This window comes from Conger conger, chromosome 6, assembly GCF_963514075.1.
Source record: "Conger conger chromosome 6, fConCon1.1, whole genome shotgun sequence".
NCBI lineage: Eukaryota > Metazoa > Chordata > Actinopteri > Anguilliformes > Congridae > Conger > Conger conger.
In genome coordinates this window covers 59751626-59768024 of record NC_083765.1, presented here as the reverse complement: position 1 = coordinate 59768024, position 16399 = coordinate 59751626, and the positions used below count along the sequence as shown (strand labels likewise).

Genomic DNA, 16399 nt, shown 5'->3' with positions numbered 1-16399 from the left:
AAATTCATGCAATTATACTCAGATGAAAATCAGATGAACTATAGTATGCTGTTTTTCATTTGGTGCACGTTCAATTACAAAGCAGATGTGTTCGCAATGTTGTTGAAAATGAAGACATCCTCGTGATGTAGTTTGGAAATTACGTAGAGTAAAAAAAGAAAGAAGAAAGGCCAAATTAATATTAACCCTGTGTTGGCCATGAAGTACATTTCAGTGACTGGTAAAGTCATAAAAAAAACATTGCATCCCTCTGTCCACCACAATAATATATATATCTCCTGTACACTAGCATGCGCCTGTGCTCATTTATTTCATTTCTGCAGTCCCCCAGCAGAGCTGTGCACTCATTGCACTTATAATTTGCTAAAAGCTCCACCCAGGTAGGGAAGGTTGTGGGATGGTACTCCCGACTAGCTCATCTTGTAAGTGTGACTTTTCTGGGCAATAGGGTGCCTGCACTCTGCCTGTTCTTTGCGAGGCGGGAGGGGAACTGCCACTTTCTCATGCCTGATCTTGTCTGATTTTTGCTTCGGATCTGCAGGATCAAATAAATCAGGGTAAGGCTGTGCTATAAGCCTTTGGGCTATTTTTTTCTATTTGAGTGTTCACCCATCTTATGGACACCCATGAGAACCATAGGGCAGTAGGCAAAGTCCTAAGAGTTAACATGAGTGATTGCCATCCTGGATTGCTTGCAAATTGTCGGCACCAAAACAGGTCTCCACTCTGCTATGCTGCTTTGTTACTGCCGAAGGCATCTCGCTGCATGACAATCTCCAGACAGAAATCCATTTTAATTGACGGGGCTGCCAAAGCTTGAAAGTCAGGAAATTCAAGTGAAGGTTCCACAGCAGTCTTATTGATCAATTTCGTCATGGTGTTTTTTTACCCCCCGACATACATTTCAGAATGGTACTGAACTGTGTGGGGCTTTTCAAACGGCTTTTTAAATCAACTGTAAGTCACTTTGGATAAAAGCATCAGCTAAATAACAAATTATTTTTACTGTCTTGTAGATTTGGGACAGTTAAGTAAGGTACACATTAGATCTTTAATGGCTCCCTATGGATTAAATTCCATTCCACATGTTGAGTCATTTCTGTGGAATACTGAGGTCTGTTTTTGGTCGTTTTGATTTGAGGCCCTGAACTTATGATCAAAGAATACAATATAATACTATGTAGGTACAGACAACATAATAACAAGAACAGGCCATTCAGCCCAGCAACTCTCACCTTTTCCTACCACTATCAAATGTATCAAATGCTTAGTTTACCTAAAAGCTAGGTGGTACCTAGCACCGTATCAAGCCTGGTCTTGAAAACCCCCAGTGTTTCTGCCTCCACTACATGTCCTGGCTAGCCATGCCACACAGTGACCACTCTCAAACACACCCCTTGTTGCATGTCATATCATTGAGCTATGGTCCGATTACATTTGATGGAAATTTATGAGTGAGGATCACATGGATAGAACTGTGAATTTTATTTTATTTTTTTTATAGGTGAACTCATAGTCACAGAAAACCTCAGGTACTCAGAAAGCAAACCATTCAGAAGTCTTCACAACTGAAGCATCATCCTTACCTTTCCTGTACCATCTAGCATTATGCAAGGTGTTTTATGTTTTAGTTGACAACTGCAAATCTTGGCATTGTATTCTATTGGTTCCTCTTCACAATCATTTAGATACTGGGTTTCATACAGACATGCGACACAGTGATTCACAGTGACTGAAGCCCTTTTTGTACAGGTGGTAGCAGGGCACAAGCTCTTAATAGTAAACAAAATGAGGTATTGCTGCATTTTATTTGAACTCCTGGGCACTTCATATTTAGAATTCAAACACCACCACAATACTTCAGAATATGATGAGAGAAAGATTGAATTGTGTCCATTGTCTACTTAAAAAAGCTGGTTATTAATACTAATTATGCTGAAGGTGCAGGAAATGAAATTCAGTGGGGGGTAATTCCCATTCTGACAAGAAAGAATTCAATGAGATTACAAAAATACAAAACACAAGCCCTGGGAGTGAAATGAAAGAACAATATCACACAGCGGGCTTGATTTTTTGTTATTTTATTTAGCAAAATGGTAAAATAAATAAATACAAATTGATCAAATGCTCCTAATCTCCTCTGCTTCCAATGTTCTCTAGAGTATTTTGCTAAACACTGCATACAAATAACTTATCACAGAGAAGGCTCAAATACAGGAGAGAGGCAAAGAAACTCAGCGGCTCACTAATAATGTCAGGCAAACGAACAAACAAAAAAAAAAGATCTGTAACAAAAGTGGAAAAATAAACACACTCCTTTTTCATAATTATGAAAAAAAACCAAAAAAAAAAACCCAATCTGAATATGCAGATTGTGGAATTCATTTACATATAGTTCAGCACATCAGGCGTACCTCTGCTTCTTCCCATCGCTACAATGCGTCTTTGTTTTCTGTTCAACAAAGTGGAAGATTATCATTTTTTGTACCTTTTCATTTTTTTTGTCCCTCCCCCCCACAATTACAATGAGACTTCCAATCAAAATTATGATGAGGTAAGAAGTAGCAGGTGGTTGAACATCTGGGAGATCGCACAAATATTGTGAAGATGAGACATAATAAAACTAGAAGGCCACAGGTGTGACGTGATACATCATGAGAGCTAATGGGACCATACTGAGAAATGGTGTCAACGGGATATATAACGCACCGACCAGATGATGAGCTAAAGTCTATCAACCTCTTCTTTGTACAGATGTACCTATGCAAGTTAGAATGCACCATTATGTCCCTTTGCTTTTTGTTTGTAATAGTAATGCTCCACACGGTTTGACTTGTTCTGTATGCCATTTGACAATGGCTGTAAATATCTGAGAATATCAAATGACCCACCCCAGCAGGAAAGCCATAAGCTGACCGGACTGGACATCGTCTGTGAAGACCAATAATGTTGTAATATGGAATGGATGTAGAACGCTATAGGGCTTAGTTCCCTTGGGGAAAAAATGTGATGAATGGGGACTTAAATGCTCAGCTGAAGCACAAATTCACATGGTCAAATAAAAAAAAATTGGCTGGCATGAATGAAAATGCATATTAAATAGCTGAAATAGCTGGATGAGATTCAAACAGCAGAACACGCACTGAGATATTCTTTGGGTACATCAGTTTTTGAACATGGATGCATGAATTTATACAAAATGTGGCTTTTGTTTCTTTTTTAAATCTTCACACAGAACAATGTACTTCACAATATTCATCTTAGACCCCTCCCCTACCCCCAACACATTTTTCCAAACAAATTAAGCTGATCAACATTCAGCATGATGCATCAGCAAAGGCATAATTTAATTAAGAGTACCGATATTTCAGAGGAATTAACTAAAACTCAAAGGTTCTCATTTTCCTTGAGCTCAGTCTATTTCTTTCTCTTTTTTTTTTTTTGCTGAATGAAAAGTCAAGAGTTCATGAAATCAAATTATACACACTTTTCTCTGTGCACAATTTCCAGCATTTATAGGGGTCTGGAAGTGCCAGTTAACTCATCAGTTTGTTCAGTTAGGAAATTATCATTTAAAATGTATATTCTAAAACAGTTTTAGCAAAAGATATTGCTGCCATAAAAAAAAACAAAAAAACAAAACTGAAATTACCTGTTCAAAAATGTTTGAATAAAATACACTTTAACATAAATGCATATTAAAAACTAAATAAAATTCCCCAGAACACTTGCATAAGAAGGCATTCGAACTGACTGAAGAGCTGAAGTAACATGGTGAGAAGGCCTTCTAATTGGGTTACTGTGAAGTTAAACTCCCCAACAGGATTTCATTGGCTGGACCCAATATCTGCACACCGTAACTGTATCTATCCAAGTTTACAGAATGGAAAACAAGTAGACCTCATTCAAAACCTTAAGAACGTACAAAAAACATTAAAGTTGTGACCACAGGAACATCACTAATCTAGAGCATTTATACAATGTAATCGCTCGTTGAAATCTCTGGGAAGGTACGGGCTGTCCGATTCAGAAAATGAATATAATCGCCCAGATTTCTACAACATACATTATGTAGATGTATATAGTAATGCCTTTCAGAGGCCAACTAATGAAAATAATACTTTGAATGCGCTCAAAAAAAAGTGCATCAGAACATGTGTAAATCAAACCTATTTTTCGTGCTTACAATTGCATCTAATTAATTTGCATTTAATTTGCAAGGTATTGTGCATTATCTATCCATTTGAATCATTATACTTACAACCCACTATCCCCAGTTGAAATACCAAAGCCAGAGGAGACAGTCACATAAGCAGAAATTCACTACACCTCCGATTCTCACACAAACTCAAAACAAATCGTTCCATTTAAGTGTAGACTCATGTCCCCCTGCCCTGTTACAAAGAATGATTTCACCTTTGTGCAACACGTGATTTGTTTTTGGCAGACGCGTGTGCATGCGTATACGCACGGTTATACACACATTCATACATGCCTACCTCGGGAATTCAACGGACTCACATGTCACTTGTGATCACAGACTAAAGAAACATACTCACAATACTCTGAACACAAAACGTGTTTAGGACAAGTTATAAACGTCTTAAGGCAACTGCTACACAACAATTTATCCCAACAGCATCAAACCACAGAGGGACAGAGGGAGCGGTGTCCACACTACTATGAAAACGGCAACACACACCGGACATAATTAATCCACACAGCCAGCGCCACGACAGGTCCACAATAGGCCTGTGGTTATTTCTCAGCAGTAAATGAGAGCATCTCCTCCCAGAAGCTGCTATTGTGCTTAATTGTCTGTTTTGTTTTCTGCCTTCTCAAAAGTGGGTAAAATTGCAGGGAAGCATCGGGAAGATTGAGACTGGAAAAAAAAAAAAAAAAAAATTTTTTTTTTTTTTTTTTTTTAAATGAACAAATGAGCAAAACAAGCAAAAGGAAACTCTTAGCCTGTCCGTACACTATGGATATGTAGAAATGTGTCAGAACCAGTGCAAATTGAAACACTACAATGAGTATGAAGTGGGTAGAAGGCACTCGGCATAAACAATATATGGGGGGGAAAAAAAGACGAGAGGGATCGATGGAAAGACGTGCTCCATTCTCATGACACCTGAGCGTCCGGCAAAACATGGGAAGGTCGGGAACCAATGGGAAAAATCCTGTGAGGTAGCACTGCTATTTCAGGGGTGAAGATATGTCCTTTTCAATGCACTTTAAGGAGAGCAGTCACAGCAGGTTTCAAAGTTCGGATAGGTTGTCCAGCATGAATTTGGAAACAATTCAACCCAAAAGAAAAACACAGTAAGTGTGTACTGAAAGGTTACATAAACTAAATATAAGCCCTTACTCCATTTTGTGCCTGAAGGTTTGACAGTGCCCCACATGTAGTATTATGTAACTCGGTGATTCACTTGGATTTTTAAACTTTGTTCATGCGTATTTCTTTGCTTTCCTTCAGAAAGGTAATACAGGTTTGAAGCGACTCTCTCTTCCTCCTTGTTTAAAATAGTGAAGCTGAGCGACACACATTTAGCCTGGACTCTTAAATAAGACATTCTCCAGTCCTGACCCTGGTCTTCCACGGTCACACGTCCTGGAGTATCGTACCACTGGATTAACTCAAACAATTTCATACTATACCAAATCAATTTCCCCTCCAACACTCCAGCTGTTATCATGGACACAAAGTAGTTCTAAAAATACATGAAAATATGCATCTTAAAAATGGAAAACTGTATTTTGCCTGAGGTGCGGAAATGTGTTGGGAAAAAGTCAGTTCCACCCGTCACATGACAGGGCCTGCACGTCGCTCCACTTTACAGGAGGAACTCTTCCTTCAGGAGGAACTCTTCCTTCAGGAGGAACTCTTCCTTCAGGAGGAACCCTTCCTTCAGGAGGAACTCTTCCTTCAGGAGGAACCCTTCCTTCAGGAGGAACCCTTCCTTCAGGAGGAACTCTTCCTTCAGGAGGAACTCTTCCTTCAGGAGGAACTCTTCCTACAGGAGGAACTCTTCCTTCAGGAGGAACCCTTCCTTCAGGAGGAACCCTTCCTTCAGGAGGAACCCTTCCTTCAGGAGGAACCCTTCCTACAGGAGGAACTCTTCCTTCAGGAGGAACTCTTCCTTCAGGAGGAACTCTTCCTTCAGGAGGAACTCTTCCTTCAGGAGGAACCCTTCCTTCAGGAGGAACTCTTCCTTCAGGAGGAACTCTTCCTTCAGGAGGAACTCTTCCTACAGGAGGAACTCTTCCTTCAGGAGGAACCCTTCCTTCAGGAGGAACTCTTCCTTCAGGAGGAACCCTTCCTTCAGGAGGAACCCTTCCTACAGGAGGAACTCTTCCTTCAGGAGGAACTCTTCCTTCAGGAGGAACTCTTCCTACAGGAGGAACTCTTTCTACAGGAGGAACTCTTCCTTCAGGAGGAACTCTTCCTACAAAATCTCACACACTTTAAAATGACAGAAGGTAGGCAGCTGTTTTTCCACTTTCTGTTTGCCTGAACAAAATGAGGATTTCTATGGGATATGGATACATGACATGGAAATTGATATAAACATGATATTTGTGGCACCAGCTCTGTCCAGGACAGTGACCCAATTCAATGTACTCTTACAGGTCAACAGCGGTCACGCGATGTGGAAATGAAAAAGGGAATGCTACTCAATAACTGGAGAGGTCAACGAAAACTTGAAACTACAAATCCCACAATTCCATTCTGTTTCCTCAAGCTCCAAGTCTGATGAAAGCTTGCTTGTCCAGTTGCATAACTGAAATCAGGGGGGGCTCAATTTACCCATAGCCAGTGTTTGAATGATGCATTTTGAAATTCTGATTTAATACGAATGCCCGTTTCAATTAGGCCTGTAAAACACTAATAACCTGTTGGAAGCTTTTTAGGGACGCTTATTCATGAAAAGGAAATTATGAGCTTCTCTGTGGCATTATTTAGAAAAGAGGGCTTTTACTTATTCCTCCGTACACTTCACCCCATTAACCAGCAGCACTCTCCACCGGCAGAACGGTCTGAAGAGCGACTCAACATTTTCCGCATTTCTTTTGTGTGTCGTAAGTGAATGGCAGGCTTCAACACGCCATAAAAAGGACCATGGACACACTTAACCATGTACAGGACATGCAGAATCTCCATCCCTGTTCCACTGAATGCTTCGAAGCTGAAAAAGTGCTATTCAATGTTACTCGACTCAAATTTCTGCAACAAGCTTGTGCTTTAATTCCAGGGTTCCATCCACCCCCCACCCCCCAATCCCCAACATTATTTGCTAACCCCTAGATATTACAAATCTGGGCAGATATTAAGAATTCTACTCTTATTTTGTAAATTTGAATTGAGGGTGGTGCAACATTCATGCCCTTTTTCCACGGGACTTGCGGTACAAATTTTCCATTATTGTTAATATTGAAAAAAAGATCCATCCCTGCTAGATTTTGGGTCCAACAGCATTTGGCAGTTCAGAATTTGACAGATAAGTAAGACTTTATATGCAAATATCATCTCTTAAAAAAAATATTTACAGAAACTATTCCAGTTCTAACACCTTTTATTAGAAATGATTTTATCAAACAGAAAAAGCACTTTTCAAATTTTTTTTGATGTTTCTGAACATGAGGAAGACCTGAATCTTTTCCTGTATACAACTCCCCAGGAATTGAACCTTTTTTTTCTTTTTTTTTTTGTCGAGTTTGCGTTTCTTTCCATTTTTCGTAACCGTCGCCCAGAAAGTTGACACACTTGACTCACAAAATGACTCACTCACTACATTGGACTGACACAATTTTTTTTTTCCTATGAAATTACCATGCATGGTCTGTTGCTACACGCTCATGACTTCCGAGTTCCTTCGCTTGGCAGCCCGTGCCGCCAGCTCCTGTCCTCTCCGGTCCCGTGCGTCGGGGTCCACAGGAAGTGGAAGTTACAGTGGATGTTGGTAGTGCCTGAGGTGTGATCTCTGGAACCTTCTAATATTACCGACTGTTTTTTTTTGTTTTGTTTTTTCTCATGGGATGAGGTGGTATTGGGGAGGTGTGGGGCTCAAATCGCCATTCGTCCTCTTTAATCGTTGCCCGAAATCCAACTCGGGATTGAAAATACAGCAATACCGCGGTAGTTACACACTATGGATGAATACTGACGCTCCTGCTCTGGCTGCTGTGCTGTCGTCGTTTTGGTTTTCACTCTCCGCGCGAGGGGAGGGAGGGGGCAGGGGGGGAGGGCTCCATGGCAAACGGTCTTTGGACATCTTTAGACCCAACTCCCTCCGAATCGAAGACGACCTAAAAAAAAAAAAAAAAAAGCAATCCACGCAAGAGGCTCTTGGGGGTGTGGGGTGTGGAGGTGGGGGGGGGGGGGGGGGGGGGGGGGCAACTGTTGCAGGCACACTCTGGTGTGATGTTTTAAATTATTATTATTATTATAATCATCATCATCATCTCTATTATTATTCATCGTGTTCTTTTCTGTGTTTTAATTGGCATGACGCTGGTACAAAAGCCGCCCTTGTTATTTTTTCTGTTCTTTTTTGGGGGTCCTCGCCTGTTCCCAAGGCTGGCACTCTGGATGCAGATCTACGGTTGACAGTCCAACGATACGAGACAACAACCAAAAACAAAAACCAAAACAAAAAATATATATATATTTATATGTACATATATATTGATTGGCAACTTGGGGCACCATTCCAGGGTGCAAGTGGGCTGTCTCTCCGATGTTTTGGGTGGGGGAGGAGGGGTGGAGGTTCCTGTCCTGTGTGGGGAGGGGGCAGGTGTTATTTTGCGCTGTCTGAGCTGTCGACGGGGGTGGGCGCGGGGGCTGGGGAAGGCTCTGAAGTTTTGAGGTTGTTGTTGTTGCTGCTGCTGCTGTTTGTGACGTCTACTTTCTCGTCTACTTTCTCCTCGGCCTCCTGGGCCTCCTGGGCCGGCCCCGGGTCTTCGGCGCTGGGCTGGCCGACGGGGTCGTTCTCCGCCTCTTTGTCGCCCGTGCCGTCATCGCCGTCTCCGCAGCCCTCGTCCCCGCCCCCGGCCCCGCCCCCGGCCCCGCCCCCGGCCCCGCCTCCGCTCACGCAGTCCGTCGTGCCATTGGCCACAGCCTCCGGGGCCTGCAGGGATTGGACGAGGTTGATGCCCTGGATGAGACGCACCAGGCCCTTCACCTTCTCCAGCGAGGCCTGCATGTCCTTCTGCCGGGCCAGGATGGTGTTCTTGGTCTCCATGCATTTCTACGGCCGGAGGAAGAGAGGGAAACGTTACCAAAGAGCTCTAAGAGTCCGGCCTAGCAGCCGTAGTTAACCGTGCCAGTCCCAAGCCCAATATGAAGTGGCTCCACCCACATCCCAAGGCCTTTTGGCTTTGGTTGAGAAAATTGAGAGTTGAGAGAATTTAGTAGCCTCACTACTCACTACTCACTACAAACAACACAGAAGACATCAAAACAAGACATTAAATTGAAAATACCACAGAAGAGAGAGTGGCCGATAAGCCAGACCTTGCCAGAGTATTAACCTCATCCAGTTTCAGCGCCACAGGAACAAAGTAAACGAGCAAGAAAAGTCACAACCAAGGAGCCACCACCAACATGAAAAGGAAAATCCCTCTTCACCAAAAATCCAAATTCTAACACAAACTTGTTCTTGCTGATTGAGTTGAGGACGGGGCTTTTGTTGCAGGTACTGAATAACAGGCTAGAATGAGCGAGGGAGCATCACTCTGACTGAGGAGAGAGGCTGAGGAACCTGGCGTACGCGGGCAGGAGGCCGGCCGACGCTCACCGTTATGGAGTTACTGAGCTGTTTCACCCTCTGCTCCAACTGCTCCCGCTCCTGCTTCAGCTCCGAGCTCCATTTCACCAACTTCTGCTTCTCCTCCTCTTTAGCTGCCCGAGAGGGAGAGAGGGAGGGAGGGAGGGAGAGGGAGAAAGGGTGAAATCACACACGCACACAGGAAAAGCCACCGAGGCGTCTGGTTTCACAGGAAGAAAGGGGACATCGACAGTCTCCGCTTCGGGTGGGTAACACAAGCTCTTTGTCTTGGTAGAAAAATGACTCCCGGGCGATCAAAACGGCTGAATTTGAATAACTAGGAAGATTAGCTCAGAACAACGGCATATGCTTGGGTTCTCTACCTGCTTTGTATGCGATGTAGGAATGGACAATTGCCAGGGTTCCTGGCCAAGGAATGGCTTCCTCTTTCTTCAAAATCTAAAATGTAAAAAAACAACAACATTATCGTCATGACAGTTGGTTTCAAGATGAAAGGAAAGCGAACCCATTCCACAATTTCCCCAGAAAACCACAGAATGGACAAGGGGACTGACCTCCCCCCCCATGTTCATCCCAACATTCACCCGTTTCAAGGGTGAGGATGAACATAAATGAATGAAATGCCGTCTCTCACTTACAGAACAAATGAACCCTTGAAACTGAAAACAAAGAAACCAAAGAAGGAAAAAAAATAACAGATTTTTGGAAAAACCATGTTGGAACTTACAAAGCACAGAACAGTCTTGTTTTATCACCTTCAAAAACGCAGGGGATTATTGGGGTCTGCTTCATCACACTGGGGACAAAGGGTAGCTGCGAGGTGGCCCCTCCACCTCCACCCCAAAAATGAACAGGCCTGTGGTGGGACTCTGGACTGGCGGGCAGAGGCGTGGGAAGAGGGGTAACACGGGCAAAAAAAAGCAAGGTCACCTCAGCAGAAGCTGTATTTACCTGGTCTTGACATTTAGGGCAGATCCACATGCCCTTGGGAATGGTTTTCAGGGCTGGCTCCAGGCAGTCGAGGTGGTAGACACGAGAGCACGTGTCACACATGAGCAACTGGCCACTGCGTCTGCACACAGTGCAGAAATCCTCATGGATGTCTCCCTGTCAGGAGGGAATTGCACCAATCAGTGTCACCGCCGCGCTAGCCCAGACCAATCATAGATGGAGAGGCGTGGCTGGGAATCGGGGAGGGCGGGTGCCAGGGTTTTTATAAAACTGTGTTTTTGGGGCTTGTCCGTTTCTTGTGCGGCCATTTGGGCTGTGTGGCGCTCCCTTTTTGAATTTTTAAAACTTTTTTTTGGTTTTTTTTTTTTTTAAACACAGCCGTTGGCTGGTTTTATTCCCGTCTTTTTTATACCGCCTTTAAAGAGCGCTGCAGTCCAACAGCAAGCCGTTCTACGAACACGGGGGGAGATCAGAGAAGGACAAAAATAAAACCTCTTAAGTCCACCTCCAACACAACAAGCCTACGTCAATCACATAGGGGACGTTGACAGAAATATCTTCAGTCACGGGCCCTGGGGGAGGGGGGGGGGGGGGGAAGACTGTTCACTTTGTAAGGCTGCAGACTCCATCAAAACAAAAATAATGAAAAATAATGGACAATGAATGTAATGGTACATTAACACTGAGGGAAGAAGAAAAAAATCAATAAAGGTGTGTAGAGCTCGGCCCTTGTTTTCGGGAGGGAGGTGTGTGGCTCTGCGGTAACAAGAGCCCGGCCCAGGAAAAGAGAGGGGGGGCGGCCTGATTCGGGGGTGGGGGCGGGGGGGGGGGGGGGGAGACTCCTGGTTGGTCTACAGTGTGAGCTACTCCACCAGCTACTTACATCCCCCGAGCTGGGGCTGGGCAGAGGGAGGGTGTGGGGGTGGGCGGGGAAGTGACAGCCCCCCGTCTCCAGCTTGGTGGGGGCCGGGGAGGCGGGATGACAGCTGGAGGGGGAGCTCGGGGTGAGGCCGCCCAGCTCAGGAACGCTGCTGTATTTGGGAGGGCGACCTGGGGCGGAAATGAGACAGACGAGAAACAAAAAAGAAAAAAAAAAAGAAAGAAAGGAAAAAAGAAAAAGAAAAAATGGAAACAAGGGGGGGGGACAAAAAAAAAAAAACATTTGTGTGACATACCTTTGACAAGGGGTCCTCATTGGCTAGCGTGGAGGGGGAGAGAAGAGCAGGCGGAGAGGTAGACGGCAGAGTTAGTGCAAAGGGGCGGAGACTACACGGCCACATGCATCGCCGATGGGAGGAGCTACTGAGCAGAGCCGACAGCCAATTGCAGCGCAGGGGCAAGGAAAGCTGTAACTGTCACTCATTCTTACCTGTGTTTATGAAATGTGCAATCTCTTTTTTAAATAAGTCAAAATATTCACACCAACAAGTACATGTTTCTTCATTTTCCAATCAATGCTAATCTTTTTTGAGCGGAAAAGTATAATTATGTGATTCATACAATTCTGTTGAGTAGTAAAATTTGTGAATTGAGGAAATTGAGGGAAATTTCAGTCACAGCGTCACGCTTTCTGATGCCCTTATGCGACTGTGCCTGGCTGTGGTCATACCAGCTTGTGTGACGTCTGCGGACTGTGACATGCACTTGGGACCTGAAGACCAGCGGTCTCAGTGGAAGGACACGTCCGCACGTGTGTGTGTGTGTGTGTGTGTGTGTGTGTGTGTGGGTGTGTGTGTGTGTGCGTGTGTACCGCACGGCGGCGGGGAGGACAGAATGCAAGCGAAGAGCTGGGAAGAGCTGGTCAGTGCAACCGAAGAAGCGAAAAGAGGTGAAAGAGTTAACCGCTAATCTAATACCGTAACACCAAACACACAAGAAGCTGCAGGCAGAAACAGGGAAATAATTACTGTGCCCAGTGCAACCGACACAGCCAGTGGCAGTGCACTCATATCTGCGATTGTGTGCAGTGAATAAAATGGCTACTCCAAGTACACCAGCATCCAATTACACCCCCAATCATGCGGCACTAAATATGATGTAAACAAACTATTAACACTTTGTGACAATTTAATTCAACATAACATATGGTGCCATTACTTTTCCCAGTGCACGGCTGAGAGGAAATAATCCCCACATAAGTGTAATTCAGTTTTTTTAATTCACTACTTGAAGTAGTCCAGCTATCTGAACTATTGTCCCTTTCATTAATCCAGTGCCTCTGAAATGCAATTCCATCTGGCCTGCGCACGCCCAGCTTGTCCTGAGAGCTCTTGCAAGGCTGACGCGGCACTGTGCTAACGCCGTGCTAACGCCGTGCTAACGTTGTGCTAACTCCGCGCTAACACCGTTGTCAGGATTCGCCGAGCTGCAGCAGACGCCATTCACACTGACCTCTCTTCCTGGTGCCTTGGTGCAGGGTGTTCAGGTAGGTCACGGCACTCTTCTTGCGCTGTACATGGGGAGACGGGGTTAGTGCGATGCTCTGCGTTAGCGTTTGGGCAGACACGCTCATCTGAGATAGCGCACGCGGTTTAGAGGCTTGCGGTTCAAAGAACTCATATGCGATGATCAATATCAATATCAATATCTGATCATATTATCCATGAAGAAGAATGGTGCATATTCACAATACACACCGGCCTTTGTTGATAGCCATGTTTCAACCGAGGCTAATTTGATAGCAAGTTTAATTAACGGTAGACGGATGGGATTCATCCCTGCTGAAAATTCCAGCCTTAACTATTTTTCGACACTCTTAGCTGGTCAACCAGCTGACCAGCCTATATACTAGTCCACCAGCTGACCACCCGCTTACTCTCCCACCTTAACTAGCTTTGACCAGCCAAAGACCAGCTATGACCAGCTAGAAGAGTCAAAAACCGAAACCATTTTAAACCAGTTCATAGTCCCAGCTGTTTTTTTCAGCAGGGATGTAATATTCAAGATGGGTTGGGGCGGCCTGTAGCGTAGTGGTTAAGGTAAAGGACCGGGACACCCAAGGTCGGTGGTTCTAATAGTCACAATAAGATCCGCACAGCCGTTGGGCCCTTGAGCAAGGCCCTTAACCCTGCATTGCTCCAGGGGAGGATTGTCTCCTGCTTAGTCTAATCAGCTGTACGTCGCTCTGGATAAGAGCGTCTGCCAAATGCCAATAATGTAATAATGTAATGTGAGAATAGTTTCTGCCCGTTCTCAAGCTGCATTGCCGTGGGAGATTTTGGGTACCTCTGGTTCGAACACCGCCCCGCTGTAAACTGGATTGGCCGTCGTCCTCCGCTTGCGTTCCTGCCTCCGGCTCTGGATCTCTGCTCCGTCACGAAGGAAAGAGGGCGAGGTTAGAAAACACGCCTTTCAAAATGACGCTGAAAACAACAGGGATTCACTCAAAATTCAGTTACCTTCCAAGTGGTCGTGTGTCACCAGCCCTAGAGACACCATGAAGGCCAGTTTCTGAGGAAGACATCACAAGGACTCATTTCAGTGATTATTTGATGAAATTGAAGAACATGATTCGTCAGCCCTGGCTCAGACGTGGCTCACGCGCTTCACGTGAAGCGAGAGACCCACAGCTGGGCGACACCTGTACACGGTGCCCTCTTCACCACTGTGCCAGAAATATTTAATATTCACATAACTGCTCAACCATACAGTATCTGCACAAGCCTACCTTGAGCAACTCTCATGCTACCCAAAAAACCCACAAATCTATAAATTAATTATTAATATTTACTAATGATATATTATATTTAGAAAATCAGCAAACAAATATGTTTATGAGTCATTACATGCTATTACAACTATTCTCAATGTAATGCATATGCAGAATATTAATGAAGTCATAATGTGTCGATCCAGTTTTTAACCTACCAATTATTCTAATACCAATTCTTTTTTTTTTTTTTTTGTGACAATGTCATTCAATTCTTGATTGCATTTAATTTTTTACAGCTTTTACATAGCTAAACAAAATCCAGCTATGACCAACTTCATATTACCAGCTACCCGCGGTTTTAAAACATAGCTTGAGCTGTCAAGTATGGAGCTGGTCTGAACTGGTCAACCGGCTACCAGCTGTTTCAAATTTCAGATTTCAGATTTTTCAGCAGGAAAGCAGAGTCTGTGGGGTACAGCACAGGCCTACCTGGGGGCTCTCCTCGTGTTTGGACTTGGGTGCGGGGGGAGGAGGAGTGGAGGGGGAGGACGGGGTGGTCGCTGTGGCCTTTCGATCTGCCCCGCCCTGCACTTTAACAGTCTGAAAGGAGAAGCGGCCACATCTCGCCTCCTTAGTGCCCAGCTGACAAAGTATTTGGAATGCAAATTCACACATTTTTATTTTCATCACAATTAATTTAATGTCCAGCATAAAAAGAACGTTTCCCCGCAAAGCATTTATTAAATATTCGCAGAGAGGGGATTTTAAAACAGCGCTATTACCGTGAGGTGGTCTGAAATGCATTTAATGATTAATATGCTGGAAAAGCACTCTAATTCAATATATGAAAGGAAAACTGGAAGGAGCACGTTGTCCACAGGGAACAGAATTATAGACTTCACAGGCAGGCTTGGCTCAGAGGGGGAGAATGGAGCGCAGCCCCAAACTTCTGATAAATGTACATCTTTGCAGAAATTTAAACGCACAAGCACCAACTTTTGACCACTGATAATCTTTTAATGAAATCTTCACCCTTGAAAAGCCTCCTTGGAGAATATGCATCACTCACGCAGACAGAAGAAGAAAAGCATTCGCATAAACAAAATGAGGTGCATTTGGAGACACTTCGCAGTCGGTTTTGGCCCCTAACCCAGAACTTACTCATTATGCACCCCGATACCTGCTCTACAAATAACCGGGAGCCAAAGGTAGGCTTACTGCTAGTTCAACTCATCTGAATAAGGTGAGCTGTGTGATGCTGTACAGTACAGTGATTCAAAGTCCATTCAAAGGGACTCAAGTCGTGCTAATTTTCAAGGCTACGCTTTTGGCATAGCGCCTGGTACACTGTCCTTACCTTACCTCAGGCCTAGTGGTACTATCCGTTACCTGAGGCCTAGTGCTACTATCCTTACCTGAGGCCTAGTGGTACTATCCGCGGCCCTTCTCCACTGTTCGTACCTTACCCAAGGCCTAGTGCTACTATCTGTGACCCAAGGCTTAGTGCTACTATCTGTGACCCAAGGCCTAGTGCTACTATCTGTGACCTGAGGCCTAGTGCTACTATCCGTGACCTCAGGCCTAGTGCTACTATCTGTGACCTGAGGCCTAGTGCTACTATCTGTGACCTCAGGCCTAGTGCTACTATCTGTGACCTGAGGCCTAGTGCTACTATCTGTGACCTCAGGCCTAGTGCTACTATCTGTGACCTCAGGCCTAGTGCTACTATCTGTGACCCAAGGCCTAGAGCTACTATCTGTGACCTCAGGCCTAGTGCTACTATCTGTGACCCAAGGCCTAGAGCTACTATCTGTGACCTCAGGCCTAGTGCTACTATCTGTGACCTCAGGCCTAGTGCTACTATCTGTGACCTGAGGCCTAGTGGTACTATCCTTACCTGAGGCCTAGTGCTACTATCCGTGGCCCTTCTCCACTGTTCGTACCTTACCCAAGGCCTAGTGCTACTATCTGTGACCTCAGGCCTAGTGCTACTATCTGTGACCCA

At 44.6% G+C, this 16399-nt stretch overlaps 1 protein-coding gene across 5 annotated transcripts in view; it reads right to left on the bottom strand.

Moving 5' to 3' along the window:
* Positions 1-8403: 8403 nt before the first annotated feature.
* LOC133130694 (PHD finger protein 21A-like) overlaps positions 8404-16399 on the bottom strand; it is an 80912-nt gene continuing 72916 nt past the window's right edge. For 4 of the 5 annotated variants that reach the window (XM_061245467.1, XM_061245465.1, XM_061245468.1 and 1 more), the window contains 9 exons: positions 14884-15036; positions 14141-14192; positions 13968-14047; positions 13134-13191; positions 11626-11792; positions 10743-10898; positions 10154-10229; positions 9801-9904; positions 8404-9251 (listed from right to left, as the gene is read on the bottom strand). In XM_061245467.1, the coding sequence (XP_061101451.1) occupies positions 8802-9251; positions 9801-9904; positions 10154-10229; positions 10743-10898; positions 11626-11792; positions 13134-13191; positions 13968-14047; positions 14141-14192; positions 14884-15036 (1296 nt within the window). In that variant the 3' untranslated portion in view covers positions 8404-8801. The remainder of the gene's footprint in view (positions 9252-9800; positions 9905-10153; positions 10230-10742; positions 10899-11625; positions 11793-13133; positions 13192-13967; positions 14048-14140; positions 14193-14883; positions 15037-16399) is intronic. The other variant, XM_061245466.1, reaches the window with a different exon arrangement.